General features: G+C 42.3%; 1 protein-coding gene and 1 long non-coding RNA gene across 3 annotated transcripts in view; both read left to right on the top strand.

Annotated features, from left to right (window-relative positions):
• LEO1 (LEO1 homolog, Paf1/RNA polymerase II complex component) overlaps positions 1 to 11,112 on the top strand; it is a 38,309-nt gene extending 27,197 nt beyond the window's left edge. For both annotated transcript variants that reach the window (XM_021693861.1, XM_044917910.1), the window contains 3 exons: positions 1,687 to 1,873; positions 3,894 to 3,991; positions 10,874 to 11,112. In XM_021693861.1, the coding sequence (XP_021549536.1) occupies positions 1,687 to 1,873; positions 3,894 to 3,991; positions 10,874 to 10,978 (390 nt within the window). In that variant the 3' untranslated portion in view covers positions 10,979 to 11,112. The remainder of the gene's footprint in view (positions 1 to 1,686; positions 1,874 to 3,893; positions 3,992 to 10,873) is intronic.
• Positions 11,113 to 15,460: 4,348 nt separating this feature from the next.
• LOC110584038 lies at positions 15,461 to 19,022 on the top strand. The gene is made up of 4 exons (XR_002480552.1): positions 15,461 to 15,541; positions 16,535 to 16,680; positions 17,783 to 17,867; positions 18,989 to 19,022. It is a non-coding gene; the product is annotated as an uncharacterized LOC110584038 (long non-coding RNA).
• Positions 19,023 to 20,800: the final 1,778 nt, after the last annotated feature.

Genomic DNA, 20,800 nt, shown 5'->3' with positions numbered 1-20,800 from the left:
TAAGAATAGCATTTCCCAAAACTTTCTCATCTCTTACTGACGCACCTTTTCTCTCACGTGCCGGCATGAACAGGGAGCATTTGCCAGACAAGAGTGATGTGGCGGTGGTCACAAAACAGACGCAAGGGCTTGGGTTTCTCTCACCAGGTCCTGACGGTTCAGGAACAGACTGGGGGACTGAAGGGACCTGGACTTTGGTATAGAATTTCAAAGATGATTCAGTGAGCTCTGTCTGGCTTAGAATCTGTGTTAAAAATTCATGGACATGCTAGAGATGTAGTCTGAAATAGAATAAAAATAAACGGGAAGTTTGGGGACATGCCTGAGGAGAATGGAGCGAAGATCCGTTTATAATGTCCTACCTGTTAGAGTTGCCACAACTACCAGGGAGGCACAAATGTATTCTGGGGCATAGTCGCTCAGTGATGGGGGGGTTGTCGACACCATTGTCCTTTGGTGTGGCACTTGCTTTAAGAAGCTGAATGCAGCCAAATAGTTTCATTCTCTGATACCTGCTAGATTTCACTCTTTGCCCTGCCTGCTTCATGGGACTCCGTTCCCTAGGGCACCAGGGCACAGTGAGGCGAAGACGCTCTGGTTGCCTCCGGGCCTTTCTTACCGATCTCACTGTCAGACTCTGCTGATGGTCTGGCCCTGGCCCCCTGCTTTCGTTCATGGAAGCAGGTTAACTAAACCGGATTCATAGTAGTGCCTAGCCCAGTGGTGTGTAGGTGCATTGGCTTTGGAGCCTGACTTCTTGCTCCATTTCTCTGCCTTTTCTCCTCAAGCCAAGGTAGCTACAGGAACCTTCAGACTCTGGTCTCAGCATTATTGGAAGAGCCCTCTGGACCACCTTAAAAGCTCCCCCAAGCCCTCCTCCACTTCCCCAGTTTCCATGGAAATGCATAAGGAATGAGCTAGTTTGTTCTTAATCCCGGTTGTACCAACAGTTACTTTTACTCTGTACTCCGTACAACCTTAATGAAAAATTTGCTGCATAGAATGTCGAGCAACGGAGCTGTGTGCAGTAATAGAGAGCAATTAAATGAGGAATTCAAAGAAATGCCATACTATCCCTGTCCTCTCATATTCTGTCTCTACCTTGTGAACACCAGTGTGTGGATTGGCAGGCGGAGGAAGGGCGTGACTGTTCTGCTCTGGGGCTCAGGGACCCTCCCCTACCAGCGCCTCCCCATCCTGTCATCGGGAGCTCTGGGGAAGCTCTCTGGGGGGAGGGGCCCAGATAGGAACCTCTGGGCACCACTATAGTTCGGTGGAGCCCGAGCAAGCCGGGTGTCTGTCTCAGGGCTTAGCAGACACAGCCTCCCTCAGGTGTCCACCGGGCATGGCCGAGGTTCCTCAGGCTGGTTGCTGCTCTCTGGGCTCTGGCTGGCCGCACGGGGGACGGCCACATGCAGCTCCCAAGGCCATGTCTGTGCCCGTTCTGATGGGGCGGTTGGCACGAGGGAGTCTTCTGCCCCTTCACCCTGTGTTGCCTTCACGCCTTAGGACTAAACTACACAAAGTGATCGCTGTGTGTGATAACAGGTGTAAAATGGAGAGAACTGCAGAAATAGGTTTATCCTGGGCTGGGTATTTATTATGTTTTTTATAGTAAAAGTAGTTTAAGTGGGCAGTAAACTAGTTCATTTTTTAAAGTTCAGTATTTTATTTGCTTCTTTACAGAAAGAAGAAGAACGTTTGAGGGCTTCTATTCGTAGGGAATCTCAGCAGCGCCGAATGAGAGAGAAACAGCACCAGCGGGGGCTGAGTGCTAGTTACCTAGAACCTGATCGCTATGATGAGGAGGAGGAAGGCGAGGAGTCCATAAGCTTGGCTGCCATTAAAAACCGATACAAAGGGGGCATTCGAGGTGAGTGTGCAGAAGTTAAATTTCATAATTTTGGGGTTCAGGAATTTATCTTTGCATTTGGCCTACTCTGAATGCCCAGTCACTGGATATTTTATTTTTTTTTAGAGAGAGCAGGGTGGGGGGGGGAGAGGCAGAGGGGGAGAGAGAGAGAGAGAGAGAGAATCTTAACCAGGCTCCACACCCAGCACAGAGCCTGACCTGGGGCTTGATTTCACAACCGAGATCACGACCTGAGCCAAAATCAAGAGTTGGACACTTAACCAACTGAGCCACCCAGGTGCCCATGGACTTTTTATTTTTGAGGAACCAGTGTTAATGAGTGATATATTTCAAGGGCTACTGAACTAGACATTGCAGAAGGGTGGGAACTGCTGTCTTGTTCTTATTGAGGGAACAGAGACTTTGAGAGGTTTAGTAACTTGCCCAAAGATGCATAGTTGGTAAGCGGACAGTTCTTGAAACAGGGTCATCTGACTTCTGAGGCATCTGTCTCAACCACAGTACTGTATCCAGGGATTTCCCCACAGCCCGCAGACTAAACCTGAGGTAGAAGACTGGCCTGGTCCCTGACCTGACCCTGCCTGCTCTCAGTTCTGCCACTCTTTAGTTGTATGACTTTTGGAAAGTTATAATACCTACCTTCTGTTATTCCATCAGAAAAAAAAAACCAACCTATTAATATTGATAGTACTTACAAAGTGAGGTTGTTTTGAGAATTAAATGACATAATACACGTAAAGTACTTTGCCCAGTACCTGGCACATACAAGTACTAAATGAACGTAACCTAAAACCATTGTTACTATTCTTACCAGTCATCAGCTTCAGGCAAGTGACTTCGTATCTCTGAATATTGTGTTCCCCATCTGTGAAATGAACTTCCAGTCCTCCCTAGATGAACCTGATAGAGCTTTGGGAACCACTGTACAGTACATGTAAGGTATACCATGGGGGACCATGCATCCTAGTTTTGTCCCCATCGAGTGACAAATTTTAAGAACACTCAAATTTCCCCTCTCTACCATCCTATAAAACTCCTTTCTCGTTTCCTTGCGGTGACTGCATTTGTTCTCGTGAGCTCTTACACCCTTCTTGCCTGTTGTTTATTTTGGCACTACAGTACAGAGACTTTTTTTTAGTGCTAATTTCCCACAGAAAAGATTAATTGTGGAAATAAACCACATAAAAACTAAATAAAAACAAAAAAATTGAGGCTGCTTTTAGGGAGAGAGATATATAATATTCAGTTCACCAGAGATTAAAAACCTGACAAGTTCGGTTCCAGGGAAGACTCTGGGTTCTCTTGTGAAAGGGTTGGTCTAAAGTCAGCTGTTCTTGGTTCCATCCTGAGTTTCACCTTGGCTGGGGCATCAGAGCAGAATGTTACTCATCTCCATCTCCTTTTGAAAGGTCCATATGGCAACAAATGGTCTTTACGGGACCGGGAAGCCACCACTTGCTTTTATCTTCAAAGCTTATTTTGGAATTAACAGTTACCCCCATGAAAGAACGGGTGTCAGTAGGAAGAGTAGTGGTGTTTGTGTCTTTAGTGACCTTGCACACAGCCTTTTTAATACTTAAAACTGGTCGGATGAACCATTGTATTTTGAGAGGATAAGTGCTTCACTTCAACATATTAAATCTTATATTTATTTTTAAATAAAAAAAATTTTTTTTTTTTTTTAAAGATTTTATTTATTTATTTGAGAGAGAGAGACTGAGAGAGAGAGCACATGAGAGGGGGGAGGGTCGGGAGGGTCAGAGGGAGAAGCAGACTCCCCGCCGAGCAGGGAGCCCGATGCGGGACTCGATCCCGGGACTCCAGGATCATGACCTGAGCCGAAGGCAGTCGCTTAACCAACTGAGCCACCCAGGCGCCCTAAATAAAAAATTTTTTAATGATTTGTTTCTTCTGGAAAAAATGTACAGAAGGAACTAAAGATATTCATCAGAAGAAAAATCCAGAAATGAACAGATCACCGTCTTTGAAAGTTACTCACAAATCATTCCTTTGCTTTCAGAGGAACGAGCCAGAATCTATTCGTCAGACAGTGATGAGGGATCAGAAGAAGATAAGGCTCAAAGATTACTCAAAGCGAAGAAACTGACCAGTGATGAGGTAAAACCAAATGTATTCAGTGCTAGGAGTTTACCCTGTGTCCTCGAGTCCGCTCACAGCCCAGGAGCACAGACAGATGTCTGTAGGCTTCACTGGAAGTCCAGTGAGGTAAATGCAGTGACAGGAGCGGGAGCGGCCAGAGGAGGGTCTGACCCCTGTGCTCCGGCGGGTGTTGGAAGGCTGCTCAGAGGAGACCTCTCGCTGGGTGTGGAAGAAAGTGTTAGCTTGCAGGGCACACGGGCCTGGTGGGCGTCCAAGGAGGATGGAAAGGCCTGTGAGAAAACGTGCGGGGTCCTGCACTACCAAGGCTTGACTAGAAACTGGAAATCATTCAGCGTGGGTAGATCAGGGGGTTTATGTCTTCTTTCTTTCCTTTTTGTTTATTTTCAATATATTTTTTTAAATTATAGAAATAATTCTTATGGTAGAAAAACCTGTTTTTTTCCCTTTAGATGAAATAGTATTTGAATAGTATTGAATAATTCAATAAATTAAAATAAGTTTCTATCAAAATAATAAAAAATTATTTCAAAGTAATTTAAAGGTATTTTAACTTATATTTTTAACAGTATCCTTTCCAAATGATAAGAGTACTGGTGCTGAGAAATTTTAAGTCTTTTTTTTTTTTTTTTTGAGATGTAACTGACATGCAACGTTAGTTTAAGGTGTACAATATAATGATTGAATCAGTAATTGTATATATTGCATAATGATCACCACAGTTAGTCTAGGTAACATTCATCACACATAGGTACAAACTTTTTTTCTTGTGGTAAGAAATTTTAAGGTCCCTTTAAGGTCTAATAGGCTATTAGCAATTTTCAAATATTCAATACTGTATTTTTAACTATAGTCACCATGCTGTACCTTACATCCCCAGGATTTCTTTTAGTTGAGTCTTTTTAGATATTTTTTTATCTTTGGTGTTCTTGAATTGTACTGTGATATCTCTTTGGTACTACCTTTTATTTTTCTGATTGGGATTTGTTCCTAAATGTGAATTCATCATCAGTTCTGAAAATTTCTCAGTCAATTTTTCAGATATTACTTCTGTACCATTCTGTCTTTATGAAACTGATTAAATGCATGTTTCCTTCTCTGTCCTTTACAACTCTCATATTTCCCTTGTCTTTGTCTCTGCATTCTATGATATTTCTTTAGAGCCGCCTTCTAGTTCACTGCCCCTTTCTTTCAGCTGTGTCTCATGTTGTTAATCTGTCATTGAATTTTTATTTTAATTGTTCTAGTTTTCATCTGTAGAGATTTAGTTTCTCAAATTGGCCATTTAAAAAATGTTTAGTAGTAGTTTCTTTTTCAAATTGGTCATTTTAAAAACTCCTTCCCCTAACTCATATTTCCAGTTTCTCCTTTTTATGTCTTTAAATGTTTTAAACCTATATATATGTGGTCTTTTATGTCTGATAATCTGAAATCTTTACATGTGTGATTTTATTGCCCATTTACTAGCTCTGTTTCTTGATGACTTATTTCTCTGTGTGTCCTGAGATTAAATGATTGATTTACTTAGCTGAGATTAATGGGAATTTTTGAGGTGTCTAGATTGTTGGGTTCCTATAAAGGTGATTTATATTTGCCTCTGCCAGGTGCATTGGGTATCAGCCACTTAGGATCACTTTATTTTGTTTATTTATTTATATTTATTTATATTTATTTATTTATTTACTTATTTATTTATTTATGAGAGGGAAGGGAGAGTGCTGGGGGGGGTGGGGTGGAGAGAATCTCAGGCAGGCTCCATACCCTGTGTGGAGCCCAAGGCAGGGCTTGATCCCACAATCCTGAGATCATGACCTAAGCCGAAATCAAGAGTCAGATGCTTAACCGAATGAGCCACCCAGGTGCCCCAGCCACCTGGGATCATTTTAAAGTATACTCTAGGAATGAGGTCTTTTTAGATTACCTGGAAGAAAGAGTTCTGACTTGATGTTATGAATTTTCCTAGAATTAATTAATTTTTTCTGTTTTATAATGATGACTGATACTCTGTGATGCGATCAGTAGCTTTAACTCTCATTGTCTGAAAGCAGCTTTCTCGTACTACTTGGTTCTAGGTTTTTTTTTCCTCCAAAATCTTATTCATTCTTTGAAGAATTCAATTACATACAAGCTTATATATGTGAGAAAGTCAAGAATGCTAACTTTTTGTTTTAAGTTGAAATATAGTTGACACACCATGTTATATTAGTTTCAAGTGTATAATGTAGTGATTCAGTAACTCTATATATTATGCTTGGCTCATACACACTTGCTCATGGCAAATGACAGCTCACTAGCCTGCCAACCTTTTTTTTTTTTTTTTTAAGATTTTATTTATTTATTTGTCAGGGAGAGAGAGCACAAGCAGGGGGAGTGGCAGGCAGAGGGAGAAATAGGCTCCCTGGGGAGCCCAATACACGGGACTCGATCCCAGGACCCTGGGATCATGACCTGAGCCGAAGGCAGACGCTTAACTGACTGAGCCACCCAGCATCCCTGCCACCCGTTTTTTTAAATAAAGGTTTGTTAGAAACCAGGCATGCTTATTCATTTACGTATTGCCTGTGAATGTTTTTTTGCTACAGTGGCAGAGTGGAGTAGTTAAGACAGAAACCGTATGTCTTACCAAAGCCTAAGATGTTTATTATTTGGCCCTTTTACCAGAAAAATTCCCTGACCACTGCCTCACAGAAGCGGGCCTGGGCTTATTTCTGGTTTGCCTTTATACTAAAGATGTAGTCCTTTGGGGTCTGCTATTAATCTGCTCCAGTTGGCCTTTGTCCCCTGTCCTCAGCAACCACGGAGCATACAAACCAAAGCTGATGTTCACAGTTTGGTGAAGGCCTTCAGGGAGAAAGCGTGCCTTAGTGCTCTACTTACCTCTTGGTTTCACTTAAGTTTTGGCCTCTGATTATGCCTTATTTTCTTGCGATCGCACTGATTTGTTTATATTTTCCCATTATTGTTAGGTATTTTCCATGGCAGGGAGGGATTTTTTGTCATATTGAAGGAAATTGATGATGTGTTTCTGTTATCCATGGTTTTAATGTATTTTGATCATTTTGGTTTTCTGTGAACTATAAACTTCCGTGAGGCTCCTATGTGAAGCAGAATTCTATGTTGCATTATTGTTAATCACAACATTTAATGTTTCCCAGTCATTGTTGGAAGTGGCATGCTATGGAAGATAACTGGACAGAAATTATCAAATTATTCTGCAGTGTATTTGTTTTCAGTTAGATAGGAAACACCTTAATGATGATTTTATAGTGTGTTGCACTGTTGGCAAACGGGAATCCTCATTAAGCAGATGCTATTTTATTTCTTGGCAAGCAGAAACTGTGAATGAAAATTGAGATTTGCCATGGAACTTCTGTTTATCTCTAGTATTCTCAGAAGTGAGATTTTTAAATGTGATTCATCCAGTAGCTTTCTTCTAGGCTGGGAAGACCTGTAACTGCCTGACTTACAAATGCCTCTTGTGAATGCCTCCTAACTGTCTATTATGGGAACTACCCTCTTCCTCACCCTAATACTCTGCTAGGGCTTCCTGTACCCTTCGCTTCCCCTTTCATGACAACGGAAAAATCTTCTGCCTGGACCTCCCATCCCCTGGCCACTTTCTCCTCACTACCCAAGTCCTGGCTGTGGGTTGCAGTGGGAGAGAGAAGGTAAGGTGTCAGACCTGCACTAGGTCCCTCTCGCTGTTTGTGCACTAAGCCCCGTCCAGACGCCATGAGCCTGGGTGAGATGCAGCAGAGCTTGCAAATTCTAAGTTCCCAGAGAACCACCATTATCAGCAGAGCTTTCTGTGATATGGGGGGAAAGGGCATGAGTCTGGATTATAGTGAACTGGATTATTGAATCTTGGCCACTCGTATGGCCTTGATCAAGTCATCTCATTTCTGCATCTGTTTCCTCATCTCTTCAATGGCATTTATGCTTGCTGCTTGCAAAGTTGTTGCATGATAATAACAGATTCGGAAGTGGGTAGCACGGTAACATGTAGTATCTGAACAGGAAATGCTAGTTTCCCTTCCCAACAGGGTCTACGTTACAAAAAAGGAGAAAAGTAGCTTTTTTATCATCCCTTATTTTTGTAAGCAGTAAACAACTTTAGAAAACCTATATAACTTGGAAGGTAGAAAAATGGGTAAGAGGAGAAACTGTGGAAAAAGGAAAGACCCAAGTAGAAGAAACATGAAGACAATGGAAAGGAAAGGATCATGACCAGTCCTCAGCTTTCTTAGATGGAGCAGGTGACCTGCTGAGAAGGATTACTTAGAAGGTAGTACCCAGTGGTCTGGTTCCTCTCCCAGCTCTCCCTCATGGAGCCTCCATTCCCCACCTTGGCAACCCTGCCTTACCTGTTAGAGGTCCTTACTCTCTGTTTATGGGACCATAGGTGACTTGGAACTAGCATAGCCCCAGCTTGCCCTCTAGTATAGGATTTCCCATGATAGGGATTCTGAATATATTTCCCTGGAAGCCTTTGACATTCTTGGTGTTGGTCTCTCATACTTTAAGACACTCCTGTTTATATATATTCTTAGGTATGTTTTGTGTTAAATAAACTCTGGGAGATGGCTTATTAGTATGAGAAAAATCAATTAGTTTTAAAAACAATTAGTTACCATTAGTTTTAAATTGTTGGAAGATAATTCCTTCAAAACTGTGCTGCCATTCCTTTATATGGACTTGCATTCATGGTTATGTTAGCAAACTTCAGTCTAATAGGAATATTTCTGTCATTTGTTGCATTTATACATGGCACTGAGATTTATTCCAGCTCAGTTCAGTAGAGTAGAATCCCACGTTTTTACTTGCACAATATGAGGTCTCCTGAAGGATGCCATTCACTAAGTCCTGCATTCCTTTGCTGTGCTTTACTGTGCTTGCCTGTAGCTGCTGGGGAAATCAGTCCTGGCAGGATTTCCCAAGCAGAATTCTGGAGCGTTTTACCCCAGACAGTGGATTAGGATTGGTGCCAATTAGACTTGTTTGGAGAGCCCTGATCATCTCCAATCTGCTGGGCCCTGTCCTGCATCCTTGAGGACACGCTCTACCACCTTTTACTTACTTATTTATTTTAAAGTTTTTATTTGAATTCCAGTTTATTAACATACAGTGTAGTATTAGTTTCAGATAATTTAATGATTCAGTACTTCCATACAACACTGTTCTCATCACAAGTGCCCTCCTTCATCCCCATCACCTATGTCACCCATCCCCCTGTCCCCCTCCCCTCTGGTAACCACCAGTTTGTTGTCTGTAGTTAAGAGTCTCTTTCTTGGTTTCAGGCTCTACCACCTTTGGGAAGTACCATGCCAGTTCTTTAGTTCACTCAAACTAAACTCCTTAGAGAATTTTAGAGCTGAAGATGTTTAGAGCTGAAGAAAAAACTGAGGTTTATGTAGGGAAGGTTGCCACAAGCGGGCTTGCATGTAAAGTGTTTAAAATAAGACTTTCAGTTGAAAATAAATGAAAAGACCAATGGTAGGATTGAATGTCCTCTTTGCCTTTGCTGATGTTGGGTTGGGAGAGAAGGGAAGTTATCTCGGTTTGCTCCAGGCTATAGGAGTAGAAACCAGCGAGCGCTAGTCACACCCTGGAGGTGGGATCCATATTCCCGCTTTGCTGTTTGGATAACTTTACCGTTGCTGGCTAGGAAGTAAGTGCAGGAGGACTTCTGGATCTCTTTCTGGATTCATAACCTTCTCCTTTGAATTCTCCTATGGCACTTCAGGTCTGTGGGATTGCGTTTGGGATAATAAGGCAGGAAGCAAGTGTGGGATGGTATCTTGCTCCTCAAAGAGCCAGTCATAGGGACCATCAGAAAAAGTAGATAATAGGCCAGCTTGTACATCCAGAAGCATTCTCGGGTCATAGCGAGAGCTGCCCGGCCTTCCCCAATTTCAGCCTTCAGACTATCCACCCTGTTTAATTTTTGGTGAGGAAGCCAGTGAAGGCAATTCTGCAGTGTCATGTTTTATATCAATTCATTTTAGTCAATATTTGATATTATTTAGGTGTTGATATATTGAGTTCTATCTGTAAAAATTCAAAACTGAATTGTTTCTATCAGAACATCGTACATGATTTTAAGTAATGCAGACTTGTGTAATAAACCTTTAACTTCTTCAAATATTTTTAAAACCTTTATGATGTGAGTTTTTAGTATATCCAAAATAGGAAATCATTATTTTAAAAAATTAATGGTCTTTAAAATACTGAATGTTATTATTTTTTTAAGATTTTATTAGAGAGCGCAGGAGCAGGGGGGAGGGGCAGAGGGAGAAGCAGACTCCCCACTGAGCAGGGAGCCCGATGTGGGGCTCCATCCCAGGACCCTGCGATCATGATCTGAGCCGAAGGCAGACCCTTAACCGACTGAGCCATCAAGGCGCCCCTAAAATACTGAATTTTAGATAAGAGGTGAAATGCTGACGAAGCAGAGGAAAAGTTTAATCAGTCACCTGATCACAGTAAAAATATTCAACAGGATCAGTGGTTATAACAGGCCGACTTCTTTGGAGAGCCCTGACCCTTCCCAGGGCAGACCTAGTTTCCAGTTCCCTTCTCCATGTACAAGGTCTCCCTTCCAAGAGATTGCTTATAATTTCCTAGCTCTGAAGCAGTCCTGAAGTTGGGTTGTTTTATAGTTAGTTTATAATTAGCTCTAGATAGTTGTCATTTTTTAATGCTTCTAGTACTTGTAGATTTGGAAACTAGCACTGGTTTTATTCATTTGGTGAATGTTCTTATTTTAAAAATTATTTGATTTTGTGTTTTCAGAGGATCATTCAGCTCAGAGCTACTTTTGATAAACCTTCCTAGAAATATTTCCTATTGACTTTCAGATTTTTAAAAATTTTATTTGTCTAGGAAGGGGAACCCTCTGGAAAGAGAAAAGCAGAAGATGATGATAAAGCAAGTAAAAAGCATAAGAAGTACGTGATCAGTGATGAAGAGGAAGAAGATGATGATTGAAGCACAATGTGAAAACAGTTTATGTATTTTTTGTACAGTTTATTAAATACGATGTAAACATGAGTTATTTTGATTGAAATGAATTGATTTGCTTTTGTGTAATTTTAATTGTAATAAAAAAATTTTTAAAGCAAGTCTCTGTTCAGGAAATCTACTTTACCTAAAGCAAGTTGATTCTGTATAAATAGCTTCACAGGAAGTCTTAGGTTTCATTGAATTCGTGCTGCTCTGCCCCTCTCCTGCCCCCCACAAAGAAGCCTCCTAGTCGGGGCCAGGGGAAGCAAGTGAGGCATTCCTCTGGGGTGCAGAGTTTAAGGGGCCCAAAAAGAGCTTCTGTACTTATTTCAGTTTGCTATAAGACAGTACCACAAACTGGGTAGCTTAAAACTGCAGAAATGTATTCTCACAGTTCTGGAGCCTAGAAATCCTGAATCATAGTATTGGCAGGGCCAGGCTCCCTCTGAAAGCTCTAGGGAAGAATCCTGCCTTGCCTTGTCCGAGCTTCTAGGGGCCCCTGGCAGTCCTTGGCTTTTGGCAACAGAACTCCAGTCTTTCCTTGGTCTTCACATGGCTCATTTCCTTTTGTTTGCTTTGTGTCTCTGTATGTCTCCAGGTCTTCCTCTCCTTATGAGGACACCAATCAGTGGGTTTAAGACCAACCCTAATTCAGTAGACTTCATCTTAACTAATTATATCTGCAAAGACCCTACTGCCAAATAAAGTCACATTCTGAAGTTCTGGGTGTATATGAACCTTGTGTGAGAGGGTCCCTATTCAGTCCAATATAGTAATCAAGATAAATGGTATTGTGATACGACATTTAAAAAAATTGGAACTAATGCAAAAATCCATGATGAACAAAATGTCAGGATTTTACGTAAACAGGATCTGATGGCTGGAATTAGGGTAAGGCAAGTGAGGAGGGTTGCACAAGTACAGAGCTGGATGGATCCTTGCTTTTCTTAAAATTTTGATATTTTGTTCATGGGTTTTTCACATGAAGTTTTAAAAAACATTGGGGCGCCGGGGTGGTTCAGTCGGTTAAGCGGCAAACTCTGGATTTCTGCTTAGGTGATGATATCAGGGTGGTGAGATTGAGCCCTTCATCGGGCTCTGTGCTCAGCAGGGAGTTGGAGCCTGCTTGAGATTCTCTCCCTCTCCTTCTGCCCCTCTCCCTGCTTGTGTGTGCACTCTCTCTAAAATAAATAAATATATTTTTTAAAAAATAAAAAACATTGTATTGCAGTATCATTGTCTTGACCACAGAGATTTGGGTACCCCTTATATTTTTCACTCAAGGTGAGTGTCTCACTTTTGCATCCCAATCCTGGCCCTACTTTCTCACAGCATAATGGCTGGGATCCAAAGATGAGCACCCTAAGAAAGGGAGTCAGGTAAAAGCTGTATTACCTTTTTGAGGTTTTATGGTTAGCATGGAAAGTCACATCAAAATCCAACACCTATTCATTAAAAGTGAGTCACTAATGTGTACCTGTATTCAAAGGGAGGGAAATTTGACTCCTCTTGATGGTTGGGATGGCAAAGAAGTTGCAGGTATGTTTTATTATTTTATTTTATTTTTTTAAAGGATTTCTTTATTTGGGGGGTGGGGATCGTGCGCTCACAAGTGGCGGGGAGGGGTAGAGGGAGAGTATATCTAGCAGACTACCTGCTGAGCGTGGAGCCTGACTCCAGGGGCTTGACTCGGGGCTTGATCTCACAACCCTGAGATCATGACCTGAGCCAAAACGAAGAGTCAGACACGTAACTGACAGCCACCCAGGCGCCCCTGCAGGTATGTTTTAAATTTACCACACACATTTACCATTTGTCTTTTCTGTGGTGTTCTACATATACTAATTAATCTTTCCCTTATGAATGGATTCTACCCTACTTTCTTTCTAATGCTGTTGGTACAGTCTGGGAGTGCTGGCTGTGGGAGACTTACCTGAAACCTAACTATAGAGAAAGAAAAGTGACATTGAAAAAGAAGGTCCTAAATCACCAATGTCCCTTTGCTTTTTTTTTTTTTTTTTAATGTGCCACTTCCCTAACACCAAAACCTTTAGTCTCTTGCTGTTTCTTGGCTTATCAAATTGTTGAAACTCCTATGCCTGGCTTTTAAGAGCCTTCGTGCTGGCTGTCCTTTTTAAGGCAATATACTTTGTTTCTGTTTTTTTAACTAGTAGACACGTGTATCCACAATTAAGCTCTTATCCTTTCATCTCCAAACCCACCCTTTTATACCAAGCTCAGTGATGCTGGGGCCAAGATTCTGCAAGCACATTTCATCTTTGCCAGCTGCCCCCTGTTAGGGGGCGCTGGAGGGAGACTGGAAGACTGAATAACAAAGAAGAGATTGCTCCTTCCTGTTTATTCATGGAACTTTCTGGAAGCTTCCTGTCAACTTGCAGTTTTTCTAAGGGGGTCCACAAACACCTTCACCTCAGCAGAGGCAGTTCCTTCCTGCAGCAGCTCATCCAATTTGCAGCTTTACCAAAGCTTGGAGAGTCAGCTTCATTGTATTTCCCCCCGCCGCCCCCCCCCAACAGTGCCAGCTGGATACTTCTCTTCCTCAGGTATGAATTTCAGCTCCATACTATAAGTTTTTAAGTTTAATAATTCCACCTCTTCCCGTTGTTCCCTCATTTCTAAGGGGGTAGAAACCTGAGTAAAAAAAATTTAATTAAATTCTATCCATATAGACAGCCGATATGTTTTCTGTTCCCCAGCTTGGACCTGACTGGGTAGTTCAGGAGACAAATCCTCGAAGATATGATTTGTAGGTTAGTTTGGGTTTGAATGCAGGTCTGAGCTCCTCACCAGTGAAATGGGATGCTGGTAATGCACGGTGTGGTGGCATGATGAATCAGAGTATCCCCTCTGGTTGAGGGCTCAGGTGGCTGCCACGCTTGTTAGGCAGTAGTGATGATTACGCAGACTATGGTGTGGGGTGGTTAATTCCGAGTGCCCTGGAGCACTTACAGAAGAATATTACAAGCTTAGGTCTTTAAACATTCAGCTCAGGTCAGGGTCGGAGAACCAGTGAGCTTTCCTAACAGCCCTAAAAGAATCTCCTATCTCGCAGTCAGAGGGCTGAGGTAGCTGAATATTAAACATTCACTTTTGCGGTTGCAGAATTGCAACATTAGTTGAATTCAGAGCCTCTTGAAGTCTCTCATGTGAAAGGACATTGTTTGGACTCAGATGAAACAGAAAAATTCAATTTCCTAGTCATTCTTCCTTGTCTGTGAGAAGCAATTTGCTTCCCTGTGTCTGGGGAAACTGGTCTTTCCTTGCTTGAAAACACTGTAATAACCTCACCTGGGGCGGTTTCCATTCCCCTCAAGACTTAGCTAACTGCATGCTGTCTGACCCACTTGTTACCAGTCGACCCATCACTAGGATCTTTTCATACTCTGACAAAGAAAGCACAAACTCCCAACTGAAGAAGAAATAGCTTATACCCCAAAAGAACTACAAGGTTTTGCTGATATAGGGAGAAGCCTAGGGAATATGTATGGAAATATATTTTAAGAATGTGAGATGAAGGACAGACTGTAACACTAGCTTGGGCCAAACTGACTGGTTTGGGTGCACTTACATATTCAGGATCTGATGTGTTAGCACATAGAGCAGGACATGGCTCCGGGGTTGGTTAGCTACAACAAACTCAGTGCTTCCCTGGCATTATGGGGAGGGAATCCAAAGGCTTAGGGAGATAAGAGGGCATTAAACGTAATCTTGTGTTACCTGCATACCACCCCTCACCTTCTCCAGGTACACCTTCTCCAGCTACTCAGCTTCTCCCAAGAAGTCTAGATGAGAACAACTAACATTTAATATTCCACAATTTCTGAGGGTCATGATTGGCTTAGCAGGGTAGTTGTGGCTCAGGGTCTTTTGATGAGGCTGCAGTCAAGATGTTGGCTAAGAATGCATTATTTACAGGCTTGCCTGGGACTGAAGGATCTCTTTCCAAGATGGCTCACTCATGTGCCCTTGGCAGGATGCCTCAGTTAGTTGCCACATGAGCCTCTCCAGAGCAGTTTGAGTGTCTTCACGTCTTGGCAACTGGCTTCTCCAGGGCAAGCGGCCTAAGGAGAGAAAGAGTGAGGCAGAAAAGCCACAGTGTCATGGCCTAGCCTTGGAAGTGAGGTTGTATTCTATTGATCACATAGACCAACCATGACACGTGTTGGAGGACACTGCAGGGGCAGGAATACCAGAGGCAGGAACCACCAGGAACTACGCTGAACACTGGCTATCACGGCAGCTTTGCCTCCCAGCAACCAACTTGGCCACCTTCCTTCTCCATAGATGCTTCTCATGTTTCAGGGGGCTAGGCTCAGGGAGCGAGTTCAAGGTTGGCTTAGTGGAGGTGTGGTTTCTGAGTCTTGGGAAAATGTTGAAGTGAAGGGCTAAGAACTGGGAAGAAACTCACTGAGAGAAATTAATACTGTATATTTCCTCCCAGGCTTCATGGATCTGTTTGGAGACATAGATGACATTTCTTCAGAGAGCGATGGGGACAGTGAACAAACTATTCCAGGGCAGCCTGCTGTAAGTACAATCACTAACCTCAACGGGTCCCAGTGTTCGAAGTTAAAAAGAAAGTTGTTGTTGTTTTTTTTAATTTTATTATGTTATGTTAGTCACCATACGGTACATCACTGGTTTTTGATGTGGTGATCCACGATCCATTGTTTTCGTATAACACCCAGTGCTCCATGCAGTATGTGCCCTCCTTAATACCCATCACCGGGCTAAAAAAGTTTCAAAGGCTGAAGGGTCTGACTCCTATGGAGAGAGGACATTGATAATTGAGTAGCGGTCTGAAACATCTGAGGAATGGGTGACTTTCTCAGCTATGTTGGGAACTGTGGATATTTGAGGGCACAGAAGGAACTGCTCAGAATGAGGTGATGCCAAACTTTAGGGGCTAAACTGTGAGGACTCGTAATTGAAAACCTTTGATTTAAGTTTTTCTTTCTTTTCTTTTCTTTTTAAAGATTTTATTTATTTGAGAGCGAGACAAAGAGATAGAGAGGGCATGAGCAGGGAGGAGAGGAAGAAGCAGACTCCCTGCTGAGCAGGGAACCCGATTCGGGGCTCAATCCCAGGACCCTGGGGTCATGACCTGAGCCAAAGGCAGACGCTTAACCGACTGAGCCACCCAGGTGCCCCTGATTTTTCTTAATGCAAACCTGTGCCAGAAAGCATGTGCTATTTGACTTTCTTCTCCGATTTTAAGTTACTTAGTACTGTGGGGTTGTACATTTTCACAGTTCTGTCATTTAATGTCTTATGCAAACCAGGTATGTCGACAAAATAAATATTTTTTCTGGTAATGCAGGCTAACAGATCTTTTTTCCCATGGTGGTAGTTTTGGGGGAGAGGATGAAATTTTAGGGAGAAGCCTGGAGAGGTTGCTGTTTTGTTCCGAAAGTGGTGTCTGAATTTATTTTCGGTCACACCTGTATCTCCTAGTACTCTAGAAGAGCTAGAGCATTTTTAATTTCCCTTCAAGCTCTCACATCCTGATTCCTCTCTTAGGATGAACATGGAGTGCCTCAGGACCAACAGGAGGAAGAGCCGATTTCTGAAACCAGAATAGAAGTAGAAATCCCCAGTATCAACTCTCATTTAGGAAATGAATTGTACTTTGTTAAACTACCTAAATTTCTCAGCATAGAACCCAAGTAAGAGGACTGATTAAAGTTTTTTTTCAAGATACTAAATTAAAATATGTGGAATGTAAATGTTTTTCTTATCATGAGTTGGCTAATTATAAAGATACCTCTGGAAAAGTAAATTTAGGATGTGCTGTGGTAAAAAATGATGAGTTACTGGTGTGAGAATTTTATTTTTAAAGATTTTATTTTATTTTAAGATTTTATTTGTCAGAGAGAGAGCAAGCCTACAAGCAGGGGGAGCAAGAGAGGGAGAAGCAGGCTCTCTGTTGAGCAGGGAGCCCAATGCGGGACTCGATCCCAGGACCTGAGGATCATGACCGAAGGCAGACACTTAACCCACTGAGCCACGCAGGTGTCTCTAAAGATTTTATTTATTTATTAGAGAGAGAGTGCATGAGAGGGGGGAGGGTCAGAGGGTGAAGCAGACTCCCTGCTGAGTGGGCAGCCTGATGCAGGACTCGATCCCGGGACTCTGGGATCAGGATGGGAGCTGAAGGCAGATGCTTAACCAACTGACTCAGACACCCAGGTGCCCCTTGTGTGAGAATTTTAATGTGAATGATTCTTCTAGCATTTGGCACTTATAAATATAACAGACATGAGAGTTGACAGAGGTGTTTTTCACTAGTGTAAAGCTGAAAAATCAGAAAATGAGATTGAGAAAGTTTGCTCTCTAGCAAACTAGAACCATAAATGTTCAGTGCAAAAGCCACTGTGGCTAGAAAAGACAATGATTTTGGACAACAAAATAGTATTGATGGGTATTTTTCATGAAGGTTCATGAGTATAAGCTCTTGTGTAATTAAACAGGATACTTTTCTTAAAAAAAAAAAAAAAAGACCATTGTCTTATTTATATTTTAGAAGACATATTTCTTCAAACAAGACTTTGAATTATTAGTCACACTTGGATTTTTTTTCAGATAATGTTTTAAAATCAAATTTCAAGAAACTACACTAGTTTGCATACTTTCTTTAAATTTTACATGAAGCTATTTGTCTACTGTGACTTTTAACATTGGTACATGTTATAAAGATGATTATTTTATAAGCATTAATAATATTCATTACTAAATATGGCTAACATGAGATTAAAAAACGATTTTTAGACCTTTCGATCCTCAGTATTACGAAGATGAATTTGAAGGTGAGAAAGTGCTTGACGAGGAAGATAGAACCAGGTTAAGATTAAAGGTACCATTCTATACTTGATTTTTTCTTTTTCTTTTGAAGTATTTTGTTAAGTAAAACAGAGATAATGACTTGAGACTTGAGATTATGAAATGATCTTTTATGTTTACTCTTCAGTCAATAAATAACTTTAGAACAAGGACTGAAATGTCTTTTCAGAATATTTTTAGGGGAGAGGTTACATACCCTTTTTTTAATCCCTGTAATTGTCACTTTTCTAACTTTTTTCTCCCAGTTGTAATTTTTCAATGGAAGTAACAATACAAATTCTTGAAAATTGTTAGCTACTTCCTTTAGGATAAATATAGTTAGGTATAGGGAGCTGCCTCTACATTTTATAGCGGGTAGATCCTCACAACTTCCCACAAGACATAACTCTCAGGCTCTTTACAGAATTCAGACTATGTACAAAGAGAGGCCTTGTCTTCAGGCAGTTCCTCTCAAGAAGGCCTGGGATGGCAGGACATGCCTGTGCTCTCACAGGGCTGTTGTCTTCTTGCTTGGGGTTGGGGATGAGCTTCTGCTGGGGCAGAACCAATTTTTAGGCTACCTTTGTGATTTGGAGTTCCCTACTACATGGGTAGGACACATTTGAACTGAAAAACAGAGCAAAGTGGAAGTCTCAAGTTTAAATTGTTGTTGATTTCTTAATTGTATATTCTTTTATCTTTTTATTTTTAACTTAATGCCCAGAGCTTCCCTGTCTTACTAGGTCAGGCTTAGTAGTCCCTCCTTCATTGGGTTCATAGCCCTTCCCGCGGACGTGCGGTAGGCAGAGGTCTCCATTTTAACTGCCTAACGCCTGTGGACCCAAAGCCTCATCCTCTCTTCTTTGGAGCTCCTAGTGTGTGTGATAATATCTCCATCCTGCATCATACTTAGCTTCTGCTTCCACTGCTGTGAACTAGAGCTTAGGAAAGCTTTTAACAAAATTGTTGGTTTAACCAGTACCTCTAGGTATTTGTAGTGGGAGGGTTTCAGTGTTGCCTGGTGGGCTAGTTCTTTTGTGAGCTTCCTTTACCACTACATACGAATTCTTGGCACGTGATTATAAGTCATTGGAGGAAAAAAGAACATGCAGTTTAGTTACATTGGTTTTCTAATGCCTTTGTGTTTTGAACCAGGTAGAAAATACGATAAGATGGAGGAAACGCCGGGACGAGGAAGGAAATGAAATTAAGGAAAGCAATGCTCGGGTGGTCAAGTGGTCAGATGGGAGGTGAGCCCATAATGCCCGGAGGGCACTTGAAACCCAGAGGGGTACCTGGGAGGAACGGGGTTCTCTGTGCAGGACCTTACTTTGGGGCCATCTTTCATTAAAGAGTTAACGAAATCTAGGCCTCTGGGAGGACACTTTAGAAGTGGGCCCAGGATGTGATCAGATTCATGGTAGCTGCCGTCTCCGGGGAAAGCCTAAGGCTAGCTCACATGTATGAGGTACTGTTGGGCAGTATACACTGGTATTTTGGGAAAAAATTGTTTTTATCTTACTAATGAAGTGGTAGAGATTGGGAGAATGACAAAACAGTTAGATTTCAAGTTAAAGGAAGGATGAATTTTAGCACCTTTTGCTTTAAAAGGGAATACCTTATTTACAGTGCCTCTGTTTTTCTCATGAATTCAGGACACAGTTCCACAGCGTTTTAAGTAAAGCCGATAGGGGAGAATGGAAACTGTGGGATTTGTTGAATGTCCACCCCAGTACTGAACACTTTCTCGTTTGCAGCCTTTCCCTGCATCTAGGCAGTGAAGTGTTTGATGTCTACAAAGCCCCAATGCAGGGCAATCACAGCCACCTGTTCGTTCGAGAAGACACTGGTCTACGGGGACAAGCTGTCTTTAAATCCAAACTCACCTTTAGGTAACTGTTCATCGTAACATGTTGTTACTGGTAGTTAAAGAGCAGCAAGCAGAGAGTTGTGCAGAAAGCCTGACTCAGCCCTGACTGACATGATTTCACGGTGCAGCTCACCAGGGATGCGGTCTGGTTCCCATGCTATTTTTTCACTTTTACTACAAATTGCTGTTTCTCAGGGAGCCAGTTCATGCTTCAAAACCAACCTGCGACACTGTATAAACCAGAAGACCAGTGAATGGATTCACATTGGTCAGTGCACCTGGTAGGAGGCCTAGAAGACTGGTCTTTGCCGCTCAGCCGGCCTGTATCCTTTCCCTTCAGTGGAGTTTAGCTGGGAGGCCGGCTGAGCATGAGCATGTTATTGGCGTGTGCACCCAGTAGAGGAAAGGGCTAGATGACGGGAGGGGCTGCGGCCTGACCCCAGGCAGACCCGTGCTTCATACCCACGCTGCCACCTCTTCGCTGGATGCCACTCGCTCTGCTCCTTCGCACACCTTGCCTCTAAGGACACCAGGCTGTTATCCTTCATGCGGCTCTCCTCAAAGTGGGCACTTAGCAGGCACAAGGTTTCTTTCTGAGGTCATGGAAATGTTCTAAAATCAGAGTGTAGGAGTGCCAGGGTGGCTCAGTTGGTTAAGCATCTGCCTTCGGCTCAGGTCATGATCCCGGGGTCCTGGGATCGAGTCCCGCATCGGGCTCCCTGCTCAGTGGGGAGTCTGCTTCTCCCTCTCCCACTCCCCCTGCTTGTGTTCCCTCTCTCCTGTCTCTCTCTCTGTCAAATAAATAAATAAAATCTTAAAAAAAATAAAAAAGGAGTAACAGATTTACTGAGCGTAATTTACATACCATAAAATTCAGTCATTTTAATATACAATTAAAAAGTTTTTTAAATTATAAAGTTGTGCGACCATTATTACAATCTGATTTTATTTATTAATAAAGATTTTATTTATTTGAGAGAGAGAGATAAACAGAACACAAGTGGGGGTGGGGAGGAGCAGAGGCAGAGGGAGAAGCAGGCTCCCAAGGAGCAGAGAGCCCGATGCGGGACTCGATCCCAGGACCCCGGGATCATGAC

Source organism: Neomonachus schauinslandi, chromosome 9 (assembly GCF_002201575.2).
Source record: "Neomonachus schauinslandi chromosome 9, ASM220157v2, whole genome shotgun sequence".
NCBI classification, from domain to species: Eukaryota; Metazoa; Chordata; class Mammalia; order Carnivora; family Phocidae; genus Neomonachus; species Neomonachus schauinslandi.
This window is presented reverse-complemented; position numbering and strand designations above follow the sequence as displayed.